A 21,217-nucleotide genomic window follows, 5' to 3' on the forward strand; every position below is an offset into this window, starting at 1 on the left:
GTTTTAGTATGCTTGGTGATTTTCGATTATTATAAAAAAAGGAGCAAAGAATTTGCATCAAAATTTGAGTGAAAAATGGAAACAAGTGCTTGAAATTTTGACAGTGGCTTATGGTGAGTCTACTCTAAATAAAAAAATTGTTAAAAGTGGTACAAGCTCTTCCAAGATGGCCAAGAAGATGCCAATGATGAACCTCGCTCTGGATTCCCCAGCATATCAACAACAGATGATTGCCATATATGGACCTGACGCGACACGAATACGATTCCAAGCAGAGCATGAGAAGGATCTTGCCTCACTTATAGTAGCAGGATACCGTAGGTCGAAAAATGGTTCAAATGGCTCTGAGCACTATGTGACTTAACTTCTGAGGTCATCAGTCACCTAGAACTTTGAACTAATTAAACCTAACTAACCTAAGGACATCACACACATCCATGCCCGAGGCAGGATTCAAACCTGTGACTGTAGCGGTTGCTCGGGTTCAGACTGTAGCGCTTAGAACTGCACGGCCACTCTGGCCGGCTGCAAACAATTCACAGCAGATAAATTCTGTATTCTCATAATGTTATGATAAACTCTTCTTCATAGTCAATCTCTCCTTCCAGTAAAAGTAATCATTAGACTTAGTTCTAAGCAGGCAAAAATGAATAAATTCCTCATCGATGATAGCTAACTGTACTGAAATAAGAACCACTGACTAGCATTTGACGTGAACTCTTATTAAGTTCAATATAAATTCTGAAAATCTCAACAAGCTCATGGCAAACAATATAATGTAAACCTAATTACATTAACATTAATAGAAAATGATAGATTTTAGTCTTTTACAATCCACAAAATCTACCAGACAATAAGAATGCACTTCTCTGCGTAGCAATGACACAAATCAGCTCATGACCCTTCAGCTGTAGGTTGAATGAAAACCTTTAGTTAATGTTATGTATTTGTGGCATAAGAACTGTTTGTCTGTAATTTCTTATAATTGTATTTTATTATCTTATTTATAGCTCTCCTTGGAGATGAGAACGTCAAGGGGGAACAGATGTTTGGATTCCAGACACCAAAAAGGAGGAATGCTTTAGCACAGAAAGCTTTGGAATCTGTGCAGACACCAGACCGGGAAGGAATACCTAAGGCACATGGACTCAATGGCCAGTTCCAGACACCAAAAAGAAGAAGTGCTTTGGCATCTGTACAGACACCTGACCAGGAAGGGGTAACTAAGGCACATGGACTCATTGGCCACGCCACCCCAACTAGTTCTCATACTCGGAGTAAAACCAGAACCCCTCAGCGAAGACTCTCTGTGTGCACTCCACTGAGGAAACTGAGGACACCGTCGAGGCAGGTTCAAACTCCTTCAACTCGACTGAGGCAACTTGATGCGGATACAGCAAAGACACCCTATAATTTGCGCAAGAGAATTGGAAAAAGTGAGTGAAATCCTTATTTATACATTATTGCAAAACATTCTTGATAATCAGTGATTCATATATACTTCTATTATATCATATTTAGTCTTTAAGTTTTCTCCTTCTTCCATTTCTTGTTCTTCGTCTGATAGAGGGAGATATTTGATGTGATTTGTTATGTCTAAAGGAGGAAAACATTTGATTCAATCTGATCGCTAGGATGTCACTCATTTCCTTTTGATAATTTCTTTAGCTTGAGCAACTGATGATTCGGTTTAATAATTATTTTGGTCATGACCTTTGGTAGCCAAACTCTTCCATCACTCTTTTATTTCATATTCACATTGATTTCTCACCAGAGAGACTGCTTATTTTTAAGAATTTCATTTATTTGATGCAAACTTTTATTTGTCTTTACAGATGTAGTTTTCAGTCAAAGTAGCTAGCCATTCATTTAGTTCATAACATTCTCCATTTGCAGTGAAAGAATAAAACATCGTTTTCATATAAATTAACATTTCTTGTATACTATAGAATCGTATATATGCAACATAAAATCACCATGCTCACTGCCCTTAACTGAAATGTGGAGATGAACTGCCATCATTTCCACATTGTAATGATAACATATTCAATATTTCTCATTTACACAGCAAAAGGAAAATTTTCTCAAGAAAACTATAAAGTTATGAGACAAAATTGCTGGCCAGTGTTTGTCTTGAGGAGAAATGTCAGTACTGCCGATAGTTGCATATGAAAATACATACACTACCCTAGCTTTCACAACTGCATCTACATAGATACTCTGCAGTCATCTACATAGATACTCTGCAGTCCATCATACGGTGCATGTCGGAAGGTACTACATACTACTGTTAGTAATTTCCTTTCATGTACCACTCGTAAATAGTGATGGAAAAACGAATGTGTATATGCCTCCATATGAGCCTTAATTTCTCATATCTTAGTAGAATCATTCTGCATTTAGCTTCAAATGCCGTTTCTCTAAATTTTTTCAACAGTGTTCCTCGAAAAGAATGTCACATTTCTTCAAGGAATTTCCATTTGAGTTCCTGAAGCACGTCTGTAATACTTGTGTGCTGTTCGAACCTTCCAATAACAAATCTAGCAGCCAGACTCTGAACTGCTTCGGTGTCTTCCTTTAATCTGACTTGGTATGGAACTATACTCGAGTGTTGCCTGCACTAGTGTCCTATAGGCATTCTCCTTTACAAATGAACCACACTTTCGTAGAATTCTCCCACTAAATCAAGGTCAACCATTCGTGTTCCCTACCACAATCTTCACATACTAGTTCCACTTCATATTGCTTTGCAACATTATGCACTGATATGTAAAAGAAGTGACTGTGTCAAGTAGGACACTACTAATGCTGTATCTATACATTACAGGTTTGTTTTTCCTAGTCATCCACACTACTTACATTTTTCTACATTTAGAGCTAGCTGCCATTCATCACATCAACTATAAACTTTTTCTAAGTCACCTTGTGTCCTCCTACAGTCATTTGACTTCAACACCTTATCATACACATCAGCATCATCAGTAAATAATTGCAGATTGCTGCCCACCCTGTCCGCCAAATCATTTATGTGTATAGAGAATAATACCTGGGGCACTCCTGATGATACCCTCACCATCATTCTGGGTCTATAACTTAAGAAGTCTTCAAGCCACTCGCATATCTCTGACCCTAGTCCATATGGCCTTACCTTCTCTAACAGCCTGTTGTGGAGCACCGTGTCAGACAATTTCCGGATATCTAGAAATATGCCTGTTGCCCTTCATCTATAGTTCACAGTACATTGTGAAAAAAGGGCAAGCCGAGTTTCACAGTAGTGATGCTTTCTGAAACCATACTGATTAGTGTACGTAAGATTCTTGGTCTCAAGAAAATGTATTATATTTGAACTAAGTATGTGTTCAAGGATTTTGCAGAAAACCGATATTAGGGATATTAGTTTTTAATTTTGTGGGTCTGTTCTTTTGCTCTTTTTACATACAGGAGTCACTTGCACTTTTTCCAGTTGCTTGGGACTCAGTTCTTAGCTGAGTATGAGATTTGTGATACATGCAAGCTAGGTAAGGGGCCAGAGCCCTAGAAGACTCCTTGAAAAACAGAACTGGGATTCCAAATGGACTTGGTGACTTATTTTTTTCAACTCTTTCAGTTGTTTCTCTACGACAGGAATGCTTATTACTATGTCATCCATACAGGAGTCTGTTCAGTGGTCAAACAACGGTATGTTTGCATACTTCTCCTGCATTAACTATTTCTTGAATGTGAAATTGAAAACTTTGGCTTTCGTTTTGCCATCTTCAACTGCCACGTCAGACCGGTCAACAAGTGACTGGATAGAAGCCTTACAGTTACTTAGTGATTTTACATAGGACCAGAATTTTTTCAGGTTTTCTGCCAGATCTTTTGGTAAGGAGTGAGCGTGGTAGTTGTTGTATGTTTTGTTCATAGATCTTTCCATAGGTTCACAAATCTCTGATAACCTTTGCTTTTTATCATTTGCATGTTCTCTTTTGAACCGAGAGTGCAACAGCCCCTGCTTCCTCAGCATTTTCTGAATCTCGTTATTAAGCTGTGACAGATCTTTCCCATCCTTAATCCACTTACTAGGCACATAATTCTCCAGATCATGATTTACAAACTGCTTAAATAGTGCCCATAATTCCTCTATGTCCATCCTACTGGAACTAAATGATGTCAATTAACTGTTCAAGTGAGATGCTAACAACTGCTTATCTGCTCTTTCTAGCAGAAACTGGGGTGTATATGATGCGGGACAACTGGGAGATCCGGGAAGAACCCAGGAGTTTTTTCATCCGGGAGAAAACCGGGAAAGACCCGGGAATTTTTTAGAATTCTGGGAACTTTTCATTGTTGTAGTTTACAGTTAAATTTTTGTAATTTTGACTGGTAAGAATGAGTACTGTAACAAAGAATATTACTGTATCTCGGTGCTGCAGAATAATACTGCACCAATAAATCATGAATGAGAGAGAGAGAAAAAAAAGATAATAAAACTTAAGTTGCAAAGGAAATGTGCCATATACAACAAAACACAGTACTCATACAAGCATCTGCCAATAGCAAAATGTGCCAAATGCTTTAGGAAGACTATGCAGTGCTTCATAACAACAATTGCCTCCGATCAACGTGATGTCACAACCGTTTCCATTAGATTCATTTGAGCAGTTGTGAGTGAGCTTGTACGCATGTGCAGTTGAGTTGCGTATCAGTAGTATCTTCTCCCACTTTTGGCTACAGAAGTGTGGCTGTTAGCTGTATAAGCAGTAGCAGCAAGCAACCAGATGCTACCCAGAAAAATTTTACTGGCGTGCTCAAGCTCCCAGATTCACACATGCGCAACAGGCCCAGATGATTTAGGGAGTGGGAGGGCTAACCAGTGTATCTTCCCCAGGCGGCAATTTCGGGGGGGGGGGGGGTCACCAAATTCATATTCTTGAAGAAAAAAACCTTGTTTCACAAAGCGCCTAGCATCCAGCGCACATTGGTCTATCAGTTATTCATATGATTTTGAAACGCACCCCTGTTGGTTTTTGAACACATTGTAAGTTGATTTCTGAATGAATCACAAGTTGATTTTTGAACGCGTGTATCACACATGATGTCACTGCCAGGGGAAACCCCATCACATCTAGAAATAAACTTCCTGCTGACAAAAGGGGACGGGGCTATAAGAGCTGAGCAGAAAAAAGCCAAACGGGTGAATGCCAAGACTACCAGGATGGAAATAAATGACTAACAGCAATAACAGGTTTATTAGAATGGGGAAGGAGATGAAATGGGGACATCGCACAAATTATGGAAGAATATGACATTCCAAGTTTATATAAAAATTTCTTACTACTACTTTTCGATCTTATGCTTGAGAAGCTGGAGCGTATGAATGAACTATTTCCTAACATAAAGCTTTCTGCTTGTAGTAGGCCTAATAGGCATTTCATATTGGTACTTTGTGAATTATATTCTGTCGTGTTATAAAAATGACCATTTGTGCCAAAACAGTCATGTTTATTTGGTGTGTGCTACAACTGCTGCAATATTAGGAAGGCCTATTTTGTAATCAGATTGAGAAACCACACCAGTCTTGGGTACTATTTGTATTAACAGCTTTTTCAGTATTAGAGAACGACATTTCATTTTTTCATGTAGCAAAATGTTGGACAAACTTTGACGAGGTAATTGATCCTTTCCCAGAAAGGAAAGCATGCCATGTAACGCTGTAGCAAGATTAGAGAGAAAAAGGATGTCAAGACTTAAGGATTGAAGAAATGTGTACTGTCGTGCTTGTCTTTTGTCTTTATTGGTTCTATGTATCAGTACCAGAGAAGGAAAGTTCCTACTCACCATGTAGCCGCGATGCTGAGTCGCAATAGGCACAACAAAAAGATTCACAAAGCAGTGTGGTTTCAGCTCTCTGAGACTGCAGACGTGTGTGCAAGTTACGTTTGCGTGTGTGTGTGTGTGTGTGTGTGTGTGTGTGTGTGTGTACTGCTGACAAAGGCCTCAGTGGCCGAAAGCTTTAATTGTGTGAATCTTTTTGTTGTGCCTATCGCGACTCAGCATCTCCGCTATATGGTGAATAGCAACTTTCTTCTCTGATATTGTTACTTCCATCCTGGATTTTCCATTGTCTGGATCTATGCATCTTATATTTAATTTTGTGTCACACAAAACAGCAAGTTATTAGCTCATAGGCAATAGAGAGTGCAAATTTTCTGCCTCAAATGCTCGAGGGTGGGGAGGTGGGCCACTATCTAGTATTGCCCCAGTCCGGAAATATCATAGATCTGGGGCTGATGCACAGAGCACTCTTGAATTGCAGTGGGGAGGTGGGTAGTCTCCACATGACCTGTGTTTACATTTAGTGATTTTGCTGTTTCCTCTTCATTTATTGCTCTCATGTCAAATGAAAACAAAATGGATTTCTGGGAGCTATGAAGTGAATTAAAATACATTCACATAAATGCGGAAGGCTAAAATATGTTATTAGTTTCAGATTTTGTTTTATTTCCACCTTTCTAACAGTCAAGCATTAATTGCCTTGCAGAAAAATGAAGTTATTTTTGTCGGTTTGCTAAAGAAATTTGGATTTTATTAATCTTTTCCACTGAGGCAGTCAATTTGTTTGAAACAAAGTGTTTAATTCCACACTGTTGGTTAGTTTCAACTGGTCGCTGCATTTCAAGTGCATGTTTTCATTTTCTAGCATGTGAGGCATTATGCCATAATAAAGAGCCAAACATGAGATGATACAGTAGTGGTAATCCAAGAAAATTTACATCCGAATCTGGAGATACAAATGTGCACTTTAAGCCGAATTATGCATTTTAGTATTGTTCACAAAATTCTGATGCTCTTGAGGTATTCTCTAATGTCTTGTTTCTTTTATGACCCAATGTAAGACCTTTCAATGTTTTACAAACGTACAGGCTTCCTGCGTCATAGTAGCTGCACAAGCATGGTGATGCCTATTACCTGGTGCTCTCTGGCAACTGCTGAAATGAACCTGTTTCTAACTGGTCTTGGGAAAATATTATGAATGGTTGTTTGGAAAGCTTTACTTTCAAAGTAAATTTCCTTTTACGCAAGGTGAAGTATGTGCGAGAATGTATGATGAATTTCTTAAATCGGGGGAGCATTTGACTCTCATTTAAAAGTCAACTCTTTGGGGATGACCATTTAGAAGAATTTTATGTCATTGTTAAAAATTTTACTGGCACATTTGTGTGATTTATCTTAAAGTGTAACAAGTGCAAAAAAGATAAACATTATATGTGAAAGCTTAGCTTCTCTTGCTGCTTATTAATCTTAGAGACCAATATTATATGTGAAAGCTTTTTTTTTCTTGTAGCAACACTATGTATATTAATTTAAACCATTAACTTTTACTGTTTGTGGGTTTGTGCTACTTAACAGGGATGTTGCCATTGGCTGACTACATCACGTGTCCTATGCTCTGAATATTCTCTGTCATCGGCCGGCAAGATCACGTGACATGAGCTATGTCTAGCTTACAAAAGCACATCACAATCTCGATTTCAATGCTTTGGAAAGTAACATGCGGTGTGTGGTGGAATTCAAATTTATACTTTCCTAATACGAAAATATGCAGTGCACATGTTTGTGCACATCAAAGATCTTTCCAAAACATTTTTTTTTTTCTTGAGTTTTGTTTTCTAAAGTGCTGGGAAGTTCTACACTGGTGTATAAAACCATAATCATTCAAAGGATTGATAAGTTTTACAATTACGAGGAAAAGTATACTGTCACTTAACATGGTAAAGTTGTATGTTCACGTAGGAGAAAGTATTTTTAACTGGGGAAAGATCTGGGAATTTTTTTTTCCTTGTCTGCGTATACACCTTGAGAAACACTTTTCCAGCCTTCTTAATTGATTTATTAACTTTCATAACCATAGTTGCTATAACGACATCATGATCGCTGATCCCCATTTCTATACTGATGCTGTTGATAATGTCTGTCCTATTTGTAGCTACAAGATCCAAGGTATTTCCATTGCATGTAGGCTGCCAAACTAGCTGCTCGTGTTCAAAAGTACTTCACAAGTCTGCCTGTCTGTACCTCTTGCAATGAATCCATAGACATCCTAGTCTCTACTTAGCAGATTAAATTCACTTCTAACCAGTATTGCATGATCCGAGTGTTTACACACTACTGACCATAGGCTTTCTGTGAATGACTCTGGAACTGTCACAGCAAAAGTGGGTGGCTGGTAAAAACATCCAACAATTAACTTGGTTTCACCTGTTACACACGACCAGATAACTTGACTGTCACACTCAGCTTCAACCTCAATACAGGCAATATTTTTGTCAATTGCAGTGAACACATCCCCTTCTATGGCCTATTGTCTGTCTTTGCTATATATGTTCCATGATTCCCTAAATATCTCGGAGCTCTCCACTCCAGGTTTCAGCCAGCTCTCAGTCCTGAGAATAATGTGAGTGCAAGAACTTTACTGGAAGGCAGCAAAATTCAGGAACTTTGTTACGAATACTTTGACAGTGTACTGATAAAATTTTGACAGTTGAAGTGTCTTTACTCGCAAGGCAGTCTGACTTCCGTTGCTGCGTATCAACTGGCAAGTGTTCATCAGAGTACCTCAGACTACCACCTAACCTACAAAACCCTCATGTCCACCCCACAAGTACCCTCTACCCGGGTAGCTGCTTCCTTTGTGTAGTGCATCCCTGACTATCAAGGGAAGTCCTACGAATCTCCAGTCGATAATGCATGTCTAGAAATCTGCAGCCAAGACTGTCACAGAACTGACAAATCCTTTGGTTGAGACTCTCCACTCAGTTTCAAACCGAAGCACTGTCAACTCTGGGAACAATGTTGCAAATTGAAAGCTCTGCGTGCACACCATGCTTGAGGCCAACAGCCTTCACCACTTCCACCATCTGCCTATATGAACTGAGGTTGGCCTCAGAACCCATGCAACAGATGTCAGTGTTGCTGACGTGAGCAACCAGCAGACTGCATCCTGCATGCTTGATAGCCTCAGGCAAGGCCCCTCTGCATCTCGGATGAGGCCTTCCAGCAGACACCTAGTGAATGCAAGCTTTCTTTCCAGCCCTGAATGCTATCTGCCTAAGAGGCTCCATAATGTGCCTAATGTTGGAGCTCCTGATAACTAGTAAACTCCTCCCCCTGTGTACCTACTCAGACCACTGCTGAAGGAGCAGCCACCTGTCCACTCACAGGGTGAATGGGTGAAGCCACACAGCCATTCCCTCCACCTTGAGTGACATGAATGTGTTACTGCTTGCCACTCACTCTGCTATGAGGACAGATCCACCATGTTGTGTGCGCTTGGAGGTGCCTTGGCAGCAGAGCCCCTGGGTGGAACAAGCGACACCTGAAGTGTCCCACGCTACACCCCAGATTCTCTGCCACTGCTACACACTAAGGCAGCAGCCTGAAGGTGATCAGTTGTAGCCAAAGCTACATTCAGCTGTTCGCAAACTGCAGCCAGCTCCTCCTGCATTTGCACACAGCATGCACACATCCTATCCTACACTTTCTAGCGAGGCTAGCTGAAGAAGTAAACTATAAAAGTGGACAGAATCCTAGATATGCAACTTTGTACCTTCCTGATGTGTCACCAATGGATGCTGATGCCTCCATGAGCTGTGAACCTGGCTGTTCAGAAGAAATGAAACATGTGCTACAGACTGCTTGAATTTACACTTACAAAATGCTAGGTTGCACCTCTTAAACAGAAAACCATGCACGAAATTTAAGAAATATACTGGGTGATCAAAAAGTCAGTATAAATTTGAAAACTGAATAAATCACGGAATAATGTAGATAGAGAGGTACAAATTGACACACATGCTGGGAATAACATGGGGTTTCATTAGAACCAAAAAAAATACAAAAGTTCAAAAAATGTCTGACAGATGGCGCTTCATCTGATCAGAATAGCAATAATTAGCATAACAAAGTAAGACAAAGCAGAGATGAAGTTCGTCACAGGAAATGCTCAATATGTCCACCATCATTCCTCAACAATAGCTGCAGTCGAGGAATAATGTTGTGAACAGCACTGTAAAGCATGTCCAGAGTTATGGTGAGGCATTGGCGTCTGATGTTGTCTTTCAGCATCCCTAGAGATGTCAGTCGATCACGATACACTTGCGACTTCAGGTAACCCGAAAGCCAATAATCGCACTGACTGAGGTTTGGGGACCTGGGAGGCCAAGCTGAGGCTGAGCACACGATCATCACCAAACGACATGCGCAAGAGATCTTTCATGCGTCTAGCAATATGGGGTGGAGCCCTATCCTGCATAAACATTGTACGTTCCAGCAGGTGTTTATCAGCCAGGCTGGGGATGATGCGATTCTGTAACATATCGGCGTACCTCTCACCCATCACAGTAGCAGTTACAAAACGAGAATCACACATTTCCTCGAAGGAAAAAGGCCCAATAACGGTAGATGTGGTAAATCCAACCCATACCGTGACTTTATCGTCGTGCAATGAGTTTCCATGACAGGATTTTCGGTAGCCCAAATTCTGCAGTTGTGGGCATTGACAGACCCTTGGAGTGTGAAATGAGCTTCGTCGGTCCACAACACGTTACTCAACCAATCGTCATCTTCTGCCATCTTTTGAAACGTCCAGACCGCAAATGCCCTCTGCTTCACTAAATCGCCAGGTAACAGTTTATGATGCCGATGAATTTTGTACGGGTAGCGTTGGAGGGTACGCCTCAGTGCCAACCAAACAGTAGTGTATGGAATGCCGGTGTGACGTGCGACTGCACGAGCGCTGACTTCCCCGTGCATAGACGAACCCGCTACAGTCTCTATTTCTTCCTGAACTGTCTCAGCAGCATTACACTTTGTGCTCAGTCGGCCAATACAGGGTCTATCGTCTAAACAACCCGCGGCTTCGAACTTCGAAATCATTCTTGCCACAGCTGCATTTGTCAATGGACCTTTACCCGTTTGAATCCCCTTCCTATGGCGATAGGATTGTAATGCTGAACTAGCACATTCCCCATTCTCATAATACAGCTTCACTAAAAGCGCCTTTTCAGGTAACGTCAACATGCTGCGACTGCTGGTGCATCTGATTCTCTCTCTCATTACAGCTCCTTTTATACACGATTGTCATGCGCAGTCACTGACGTTTTGCTGTCCAGCACCATCTGTCGGACATTTTGTGAACTTTTTTTTTTGTTCTGATAAAACCCCATGTCATTCCAAGCATGTGTGTCAATTTTTACCTCTCTATCTACATTATTCCATGGTTTATTAAGTTTTCAAATTTATACTGACTTTTTGATCACCCGGTACTATGAGGAAAGCACAGGAAAAGATAAATACTTAACCTGCCGCTCTGTAGGTGTGTGTCACCCATGAGCTGTAGCCTCACTGATAGTTCCTTCCTTGGGGAGGAGGGAGGGATAGTTTGGCAAGGTTAAAAAGAGAGGACAGGTCACTCAGACTTCATCTGTTGTAATGGCAATGGGAGTCAAAGATCAATACTTCTTTTCCACTCTTCTTCTTATATAGTTTTAGTATGATTTGTGATTGATGAAGATAATTTTTCAAACATTTTCCTGGATCAAAGCGGATAGAGTAGCAATACTTCATTTAAAAATAGGCAATAGATTGTTAGTGTGTTCAGTCAGTTGACATCCACTGCTGGACTGAGGCCTGCTCTAGATTCTTCCATACCTTATGATCTTGAGCCACATGATTCATCCTGTATCTACATGTTTTTAATGCCATCCATCCATGATTCATTAAGTTATTGTATCATTTCTTACCCATCTAGTTGGTTTCTTGCTTTGCATGTTCCATAGACTGTCTGCACTGTTTCCATCAAAATGATATATAGCAAGCTACACTGAAGTGCCAGAGAAACTGGTTTAGTCATGCGAATTCAAATACAGAGATATGTAGAAAGGCAGAATATGGTGCTGCAGTCGGCTACGCCTATATAATACAAGAAGAGTCTGGCACAGTTGTTACAGTGGTTACTGCTGCTACAATGGCAGGTTATCAAGATTTGAGTGAGATTGAACGTGGTGTTATAGTTGGCGTATGAACAATGGGGCACAGCATCTCCGAGGTAGCGATGTAGTGGTGATTTTCCCGTACGACCATTTCACGAGTGTACTGTGAATATCAGGAATTCAGATAAATATCAAATCTCTGTTATCTCTGCAGCTAGTAAAAGATCCTGCAAGAAAGGGACTGACGATGACTGAAGAAAATCATTCAGGATGACAGAAGTGCAGCCCTTCCACATATTGCTGCAGATTTGAATGCTGGGTTTGTGTCAGTGTGAGAACCATTCAACGATATTACTGATATTGGCTTTCGGAACCAAAGGCCCAGTTGTTTATCCATGATGACTAAACGACACAAAGCTTTACACCTCATCTGTGCCCATCAACACCAACACTGGACTGTTGAGGACCGGAAACATGTTACCTGGTGGGACGAGTCTCGTTTTAAATTGTATGGAGTGGACGGACATGTATGGGTATGGAGACAACCTCATGAATTGAGGGACCCTTTATGTCAGCAAGGGACTGTTCAAGATGGTGGAGGCTCTGTAATGGTGTGCAGCGTGTGCAATTGGAACTATGTGGGACCCCTGATACGTCTATACACAACTCTGACAGGTGACACTTCGGTAAGCATCCTGTCTGATCACGTGCATCCTTTCATGTCCATTGTGCATATCGTCAGACTTGGGCAATTCCAGCAGGGCAGTGTGACACCTCACACATCCAGAATTGCTACAGAGTGACTCCAGGAACACTCTTCTGCTTTTAAACACTTCCTCTGGCCCACCAAACTTCTCAGACATGAATATTATTGAGCATATCTGGGATGCCTTGCAACGTGCTGTTGAGAGAAGAGATCTCCACCCCCTCATACTCTTATGTATTTATGGACAGCCCTGCAGGATTTGTGGTGTCAGTTCCCTCCAGCACTACTTCAGACATCAGTCAGTCCCATGCCAAGTCATGTTGCGGCACTTCTGCGTGCTTGTGGAAGGTCCTACATGATATTAGGCAGGTGTACCAGTTTCTTTGCCTCTTCAGTGTAGTATGCAGGCTGTGTGTACATGATTTGTTAGTGTGTATGGCTGCAAGTTTGTCATCTGCAGAGTAGCAAATAGCACAGTGCCTTAGAATGTGGTAAAAGTGAACCATCCACCCTTTTGGTTGGCTGTGTATTCCCTGCCTCTGTTTCATTTTCAGTACAGTCATAAATACGTTTTCCACTCAAGTATTTCCGATGATCCATCACTTGCTGAGCATCCCTTAGGTTTTGAATGATATTTGCATTGATAGTCCATGTCTCACTGCGTAGTCATAATACATGTTAATACTTGTTGATTGTAAACTTTATTTCAGACACATCAGACTATTCATTTTGGAAGCAGTATGCTGTTTACCAAAACAATTATGTGAAACTTTCACTTTTCTGTGTTTCGTTTACTAACCAATGTGTTTTCTCCAATTGGCCTGAATATTGAAACTGGTTCTGTGATTAGTCAGTTTGTACTGTTTTCTTTTTGGGCTTTCATTGTGATCTTTTTGTGGAGTGCACCATGCTGTAGCAGTGCTTTCCTGATAAGTGTGCTGTCACATAGCTGTTTATGTGGTCATTTGCTGCAACTCCAACAGCTGTATCTGTAACGGTCATAGTGACTTTTTTGGAAGATGAATCAGATAAAGCTGTTTTCAAAAATATGAAATTTCCTGCTGTGTATAAATTTCTATTACAATGGAAGGAAACATTTGTCTGAACTGGAACCAGATTTAGAGAAATACGAGGGCAGTTCAATAAGTAATGCAACACATTTTTTTTTCTGAAACAGGGGTTGTTTTATTCAGCATTGAAATACACCAGGTTATTCCCCAATATTTTAGCTACACAACACTATTTTTCAACGTAATCTCCATTCAATGCTACGGCCTTACGCCACCTTGAAATGAGGGCCTGTATGCCTGCACGGTACCATTCCACTGGTCGATGTCGGAGCCAACGTCGTACTGCATCAATAACTTCTTCATCATCCGCGTAGTGCCTCCCACGGATTGCGTCCTTCATTGGGCCAAACATATGGAAATCCGACGGTGCGAGATCGGGGCTGTAGGGTGCATGAGGAAGAACAGTCCACTGAAGTTTTGTGAGCTCCTCTCGGGTGCGAAGACTTGTGTGAGGTCTTGCGTTGTCATGAAGAAGGAGAAGTTCGTTCAGATTTTTATGCCTATGAACACGCTGAAGTCGTTTCTTCAATTTCTGAAGAGTAGCACAATACACTTCAGAGTTGATCGTTTGACCATGGGGAAGGACATCGAACAGAATAACCCCTTCAGCGTCCCAGAAGACTGTAACCATGACTTTACCGGCTGAGGGTATGGCTTTAAACTTTTTCTTGGTAGGGGAGTGGGTGTGGTGCCACTCCATTGATTGCCGTTTTGTTTCAGGTTCGAAGTGATGAACCCATGTTTCATCACCTGTAACAATCTTTGACAAGAAATTGTCACCCTCAGCCACATGACGAGCAAGCAATTCCGCACAGATGGTTCTCCTTTGCTCTTTATGGTGTTCGGTTAGACAACGAGGGACCCAGCGGGAACAAACCTTTGAATATCCCAACTGGTGAACAATTGTGACAGCACTACCAACAGAGATGTCAAGTTGAGCACTGAGTTGTTTGATGGTGATCCGTCGATCATCTCGAACGAGTGTGTTCGCACGCTCCGCCATTGCAGGAGTCACAGCTGTGCATGGCCGGCCCGCACGCGGGAGATCAGTCAGTCTTGCTTGACCTTGCGGCGATGATGACACACGCTTTGCCCAACGACTCACCGTGCTTTTGTACACTGCCAGATCACCATAGACATTCTGCAAGCGCCTATGAATATCTGAGATGCCCTGGTTTTCCGCCAAAAGAAACTCGATCACTGCTCGTTGTTTGCAACGCACATCCGTTACAGACGCCATTTTAACAGCTCCGTACAGCGCTGCCACCTGTCGGAAGTCAATGAAACTATACGAGACGAAGCGGGAATGTTTGAAAATATTCCACAAGAAATTTCCGGTTTTTTCAACCAAAATTGACCGAGAAAAAAAATGTGTTGCATTACTTATTGAACTGCCCTCGTATTTTGACCTGGTTTATTGAATCACTCTCTTTGAAATTCTGAAAGTAGTTAGGATAAAGGCACTGTAAGGTATGTACAACTTGACCAGGAACCAGACTGCAGTGGCTGGATGTGAAAGGGAACCAGTAGTGGAGAAGGGTGACAGATAGGGCTGTAGCTTATTCTCAGTGCTGTTCAATCAGTACGGAGGGCAAGCAGTAGAGGAAACCAGTGAGAAATTTGGAAAGGAAATTGATATTCTGGGCGAAGAAATAAAAACTTTGAGGTTTGTCAGTGATAACTGTAATCCTGACAGAGACGGCAATGGATTTAGAAGAGCAGTTAAACAGGATATATAGTGTCTCAGAAAGAGGTTATAAGATTTATTTATTTAGTGTATGGCTTCCATCACTTGAATTAATTACTTATGAGTAGTCTACAGTACAGATATCAAAAATCCATATAAGACATTTAAGTCATATATAAAGAGAAAAAAATATGTAGACTTACATAAAATATGTACAACTACAAAATATATGAGAACTTAACTACAGCCGAATGTCCACGTCGATGATGTATTCTACCACTTTTCAGCAGCGTACAAGAATTTGGAAGTCACCCATGAAGGCTGTCAGTGGGCAATCTTCAACTGTATGTTTTACAGTTTGCCTAGGAGTGCTACAGTCACACTAGGGAGAAGCTTTTTTTGGCTCATCTGTACGAGTCAGCACATCTGCTACAGTTTGTTCATATTCTATTTAGAGTAGCCCAAAATTTGTGAGACTTATCGCCGGCCGTGGTGGTCTCGCGGTTCTAGGCGTGCAGTCCGGAACCGTGCGACTGCTGCGGTCGCAGGTTTGAATCCTGCCTCAGGCATGGATGTGTGTGATGTCCTTAGGTTAGTTAGGTTTAAGTAGTTCTAAGTTCTAGGGGACTGATGACCACAGCAGTTGAGTCCCATAGTGCTCAGAGCCATTTGAACCATTTGTGAGACTTGTCAATTATAAGATGAACTGTAATGCAATTAAAACAAGAGTAATGGAATACAATTGAATTAAAACAGGTGATACTGAGGGAATTACAAAGGGCGTTCAAAAAGTTTTGTGCAGTCGTCTCTAATTTTTTTTATTTTTTGCTGGAGGAGAATGAATTTTTTTTGTGAACATACTTGGAACATTTAGCTATACATTGAGCCTACTCAATGTAGCTTCCATCAGCTGTGATGCATTTGGACCAACATTCTTTCCGTGATGTAAATGCACTTTGGTAAAATTCTGGGGACTGATTTTTTACACCATCACTTGACACAGGAAATAAGGTCTTTATCACTATCAAATGTTTTACCATGCAGGTGGACCTCCAGACGACCAAAGAGGAAAAAATCAGATAGAGCCAAGTTGGGACTGTAATTAGGAGAGGAACAATTTTCCAACCCATTTTCCTGATTTTCTCCTGCATCATAAGGGCTGTATGGGGTTTGGCATTGTCATGGTGTAGTCTGATGAGCTGACCCTGAAGCTGTGGTGTGTGGGTCTTGATGGCATGTCGCAGCTTGTCCGATGACAAACAGTAACGGTCCCACTTAATTGTGGAACCAGATTCCAAAAAGTCAATGAAAATGACACCACACTGATCACAGAAGAAGGAGGTCATCACCTTTTGGCCTGCTGTTCATGAAAGTCGTGGTTTCCTCTTCCGAGGGGAATCCGGATGATGCCACTCCATGGATTGGGTTTTGCTCTGAGGTTCAGACAAAAACAACCATTTTTCATCCTGAGTAATGATGCCATCAAAATGCTGTTTCCACTCTTCAGTAAAGGTCTTCATGAGATCCTCACACACATTCTTCGTCATCGTTTTCATTTCTCTTGTCAGTAATCCAGGCACCCAACGCGCAGATTTTTCTGTACCCTAGTGACTGTACCAGTGATACCACGCTACCCAATGGCAAACGAGTCATTTCAGCAAGCTGTTGTGTCATCACACATCTGTCATTTTTGATGATTTGATCAATGGTGTCCTTACTCACATCACTCACTGCTGTCTATGGTCTACTGCATCGTGTACTGTCCAGTAGAGAGAAATCACCTTCTTTAAACCTCTGCAATCGCCGCTGGATACTGCTGCAATCCACTGTGTCCTCCCCATAAACAGGGAGCAAATTCCTGTGAACCAATGTGGCAGAGTCATCGCCGGTCTTGAAGAGGAACTCCATCACAGACCGTTGTTGCAACCTGACATCTACTTTGTGGTCCATTATGGCTCACCTGTAAATAAAAGAAAATACTTTTATACACCAACTTATAGCTAAATGTTCCAAGTATGTTCACAAAAAATTTCATTTTCCTCCTGCAAAAAATAAAAAAATTAGAAATGACTGTGCAAAACTTTTTGAATGCCCTTTGTAGATTAGAAAATAAAATAAGAAAGATGAATTTTGCTATTTGGACAGCAAAATAACTGATGATAGCAGAAGTAGAGAAGGTATCAAATGCAGACTGGCAACAGCAAGAATAGCATTTTTGAAAAAGAAAAATTTGTTAATGTCTAATTAAAATTTAAATGCCAGGAAGACTTCTGAGGATGTTAGTATGGATTGCAGCATTGTACAGAAGTGAAATGTGGATGCTGAACATTTCAGACAAGAAGAGAATAGAAGCTTTTGAAACTTGGTGGTATAAAAGAATACCGTACTGAAGATTTGATGGATACATTGAATAACTAATAAGGAGACAGTAGATTAGATTCGAGGAAAAAAGAAATTTATGACACAGCTTGACCGAAAGAAGGGATCGGTTGATAGTACCCATCTCGAGGCATCATCAGTTTGCCACTGGAGGGAAGTTCAGGTGGTAAAAACATAGAGAGAAACCAAGGCTTGAATATAGTAAGCAGATTCAAATGGCTGGAAGTAGCAGTAGTTATGTGGATATGAAGAGACTTGCACCAGTCTTTGGAATGAAGACTACCATGACAGCAACAGCAACAACACCAACACCAAGAACAACAACAAGAGAAACCATAGTGTTTGGATGGATGGTGAATGTTGAACACACACAAAAGTAATATCGCCCATATTCCAAGAAAGTTCAACAGAAGTGCCAGTATCCTCGGTATAAATAAGTGATTTACAAGTTAGTTTGAACAGACTTCTAACTGATGAGCTGTTATCTATCGTTAATAATGGTAAGGAAATGAAAATGACTTGTAATGAATTTCCACTTGGTACAATGGAGGGCAGTTTGCTTTAAAAGTAGATAAGTGTAAAATAATGCCTGTGACAGGGAGAGAATCCAGTAATATTTGAGATTAGTGGTAAATTAATGGAGCCCATAACATATGTTAAATATTTAGGGGAGCTATTGGAAACTAATATGGAATGAGATAAGTGAGTCGTATCAACAGTAGTGAAGGTGAATGGGAAACTTAGATTTGTTGGAAAGGTTTTATGAAAGTTCATTGTATCAGTAAAGGAAGTGGCATACATTATATGCTAATCCAACTAATTCCAGAGTGCTACTCCAGCATTTGGAAATGTGTGTGAATTCCTAAGGGACAAAACTGCTGAGGTCATCAGTCCCTAAACTTAAACACTACTTAACCTAACATAAATTAACTTATGCTTAAGACACACACACACACACACACACACACACACACACACACACACACACACACACACCCCTGAGGGAGGATTTGAACCTCCGGTGGGAGGGGTCGTGCAATCCGTGACGTGGTGCCTCAAACTGCGTGGCCACCCCACGTGGCCAGCATTTGGAGATCTTATCAAGTAGGCATAACAACTTCCAGCACAGGGTGCTAAAATTGTGACAGGTGTAGCTTTTGCAAAAGTATGAAAAGTCCAGTATGTGTGGGTTGTGTATGTATGTATGTTTTCTATTTCGAAAGAAGGATCTTTTATTCTCATAGTTTGTGAGTAACAGGCTTTTTATTGTTCCTGTCTGTGACTCAGTGCCTCTTGTTAAAAAATTCTTCTGCATCCATCTTGTGTAGGAGTTTCAAGAGTAAGATAAAGACTTTAGGGCAATAACTGAGAGACATATGTTTTTTGTCCTCACTCACTGTGTAGATGGAATAGGCCAGAGAACCTCTATAATACTGGTACAAAGTATCTTCTGTCATAACTGTAAGGTGGTTTATGGAGTATAAACATATATCTGTTGTTTATTGCATACTAGCTTCACTGCACCATACCATACTGACTGCCCTATAGGTTGATGTCAGCCTGTGTAAAGCATTTACCTCAGTATTAAAATATATTTATCCATTTTTTGAGCCTCTTGCAAGATTTGTGGGAGATAGATTCTAAGAATGATAGAGAATGTCTAGGTAACACTGTAACTTCAAACAGCAGTAAAGATTAACCTGTGTAAAATAAAAATTCATTTCAGAAGTTCATTAAAGTAAAAAAGAAAGAATGAACAGAACTTAATTTGAGGAGATACATCTCTCAGTATTGCTGATAGAAACGCTTCATATGAACTTTATATAAAGGACAGTACTCATAGCTTTTGGAACACACATATTACTTCTTTTGGAAGGAGAGAAGTATTATTGTCAATAAGTTAAGGGGTGTTCCACCTGTTCCTGGAACCTCATAACAGATGGGATCCCCCTAACTTCAGGTGTGGGTGACCTGCCACTGCCCCCTCCACCCTCTACGTTCCCTTTCCAAACCCCCTCTCCTTTCCTTTCCTCCCTTAAGTAAAATCTGTTCTGTTTAACTGCACCCATTCACTATCCTTTTTTTTTTTTTTTTTGATTGTGTTACAAAGATTAGCAGTGGAATGAGGTAAAATGTTCGTTCAGTGGCACATTAATGTGTGCAATCATATTTGGTCTACATTCTGCGACCATTAGTTGATCTTGATGACTGGAGGAACAACTCCTATCTCTCTCTCTCTCTCTCTCTCTCTCTCTCTCTCTCTCTCTCTCTCTCTCTCTCTCTCTCTCTCTCCCTCCCCCCCCCCCCCCCCCCTCTTTTTCTCTTTCAAAGTCCACTTGAATTTGAATTTCTAGAATTTATATAATTCTCTTATCAGTATAAGGAAAACAACAATAAAGTTGTGACAGTAACATGATCAATAAGCTAGAATGAAAGACACCTGGGTACTATCTGGGATGTCTTATGACAGTCATGGGAGTGTGTTTTAAAGTTGAAATATAAAAGATCGTTGTTCATGCAGTTGCACTATGTCATTTTAAAAACTAGGTAATAATAGTGACTACTGAGATGCCATGTAAATGCAAGTTCTCTGTTTGAGATTAACAATTCCCTACTTAGTCCTGTCACCAACGACAGAATGAGTGAACAGAGCTTTGCCGTTATGGGTACACCTTGAGAGAAATCTTTGTCACTGAGAACTATTCGCCAAAACCGTGTCGATAAAGTAAACAGAGATGGTGGAATGTCATTAATGAAGATAAGATTATTGGCCTTTTCCCAAGAGAGACAATAAATTCGGAAATAAACAAACTGTTCTGCTGCGATGTACACTACTGTTTGTAAAAAGTGAAACACTCAGGAGCTATGGTGTGGAACATGCCACGGTAAGAGAACGTGTGGAACAGTGGAACAATAAGTAATTTAAATGGCAGAGTGCATGGAGGCCCAGCAACAGCATCCTCTTTTGTGTGACTGGACAGATCAGTGTTACCCAATGCTCAGTTGGCGTGGAGCTGTCATACAAAGTGGAAACATGTTACCAGGTGCTACTACGCCTAGCTGACATCACGGGGTAGAATATCGGCATGTGTGTTTGAACGGGGGAGAATGATTGGTCTCTGGGAGGTGAGTCTTTTGTTCCATGACACTGCAGCTCGTACAAGGCACGCTGCTTCAACGATCAGGCATAAGTGGAACCAGTGGAGAGGAGAGGGGCTCACACGTTGCTGACAGGGTACTGGATAACACAGTGCGACTGTAGTGTGAGATGATCGCCACATTATCTGCTTGGCCATAAGAGACAGGACAGCATCGTCCATAGTGTTGGTACAACATTTGAGCACTCAGAAGGTGTGGTCCTGTCCACGTTGATAGTTCAGTTTTGTCTTCTGTGGCGTGGACT

At 40.9% G+C, this 21,217-nt stretch overlaps 1 protein-coding gene across 2 annotated transcripts in view; it reads left to right on the forward strand.

Annotated features, from left to right (window-relative positions):
• LOC126473447 (origin recognition complex subunit 2) overlaps nt 1-21,217 on the forward strand; it is a 116,009-nt gene that overhangs the window by 19,878 nt on the left and 74,914 nt on the right. For both annotated transcript variants that reach the window (XM_050100499.1, XM_050100500.1), the window contains one exon: nt 1,011-1,436. In XM_050100499.1, coding sequence (XP_049956456.1) covers nt 1,011-1,436 — 426 coding nt within the window. The remainder of the gene's footprint in view (nt 1-1,010; nt 1,437-21,217) is intronic.

The sequence above is a fragment of the Schistocerca serialis genome, chromosome 4 (genome assembly GCF_023864345.2).
Source record: "Schistocerca serialis cubense isolate TAMUIC-IGC-003099 chromosome 4, iqSchSeri2.2, whole genome shotgun sequence".
NCBI lineage: Eukaryota > Metazoa > Arthropoda > Insecta > Orthoptera > Acrididae > Schistocerca > Schistocerca serialis.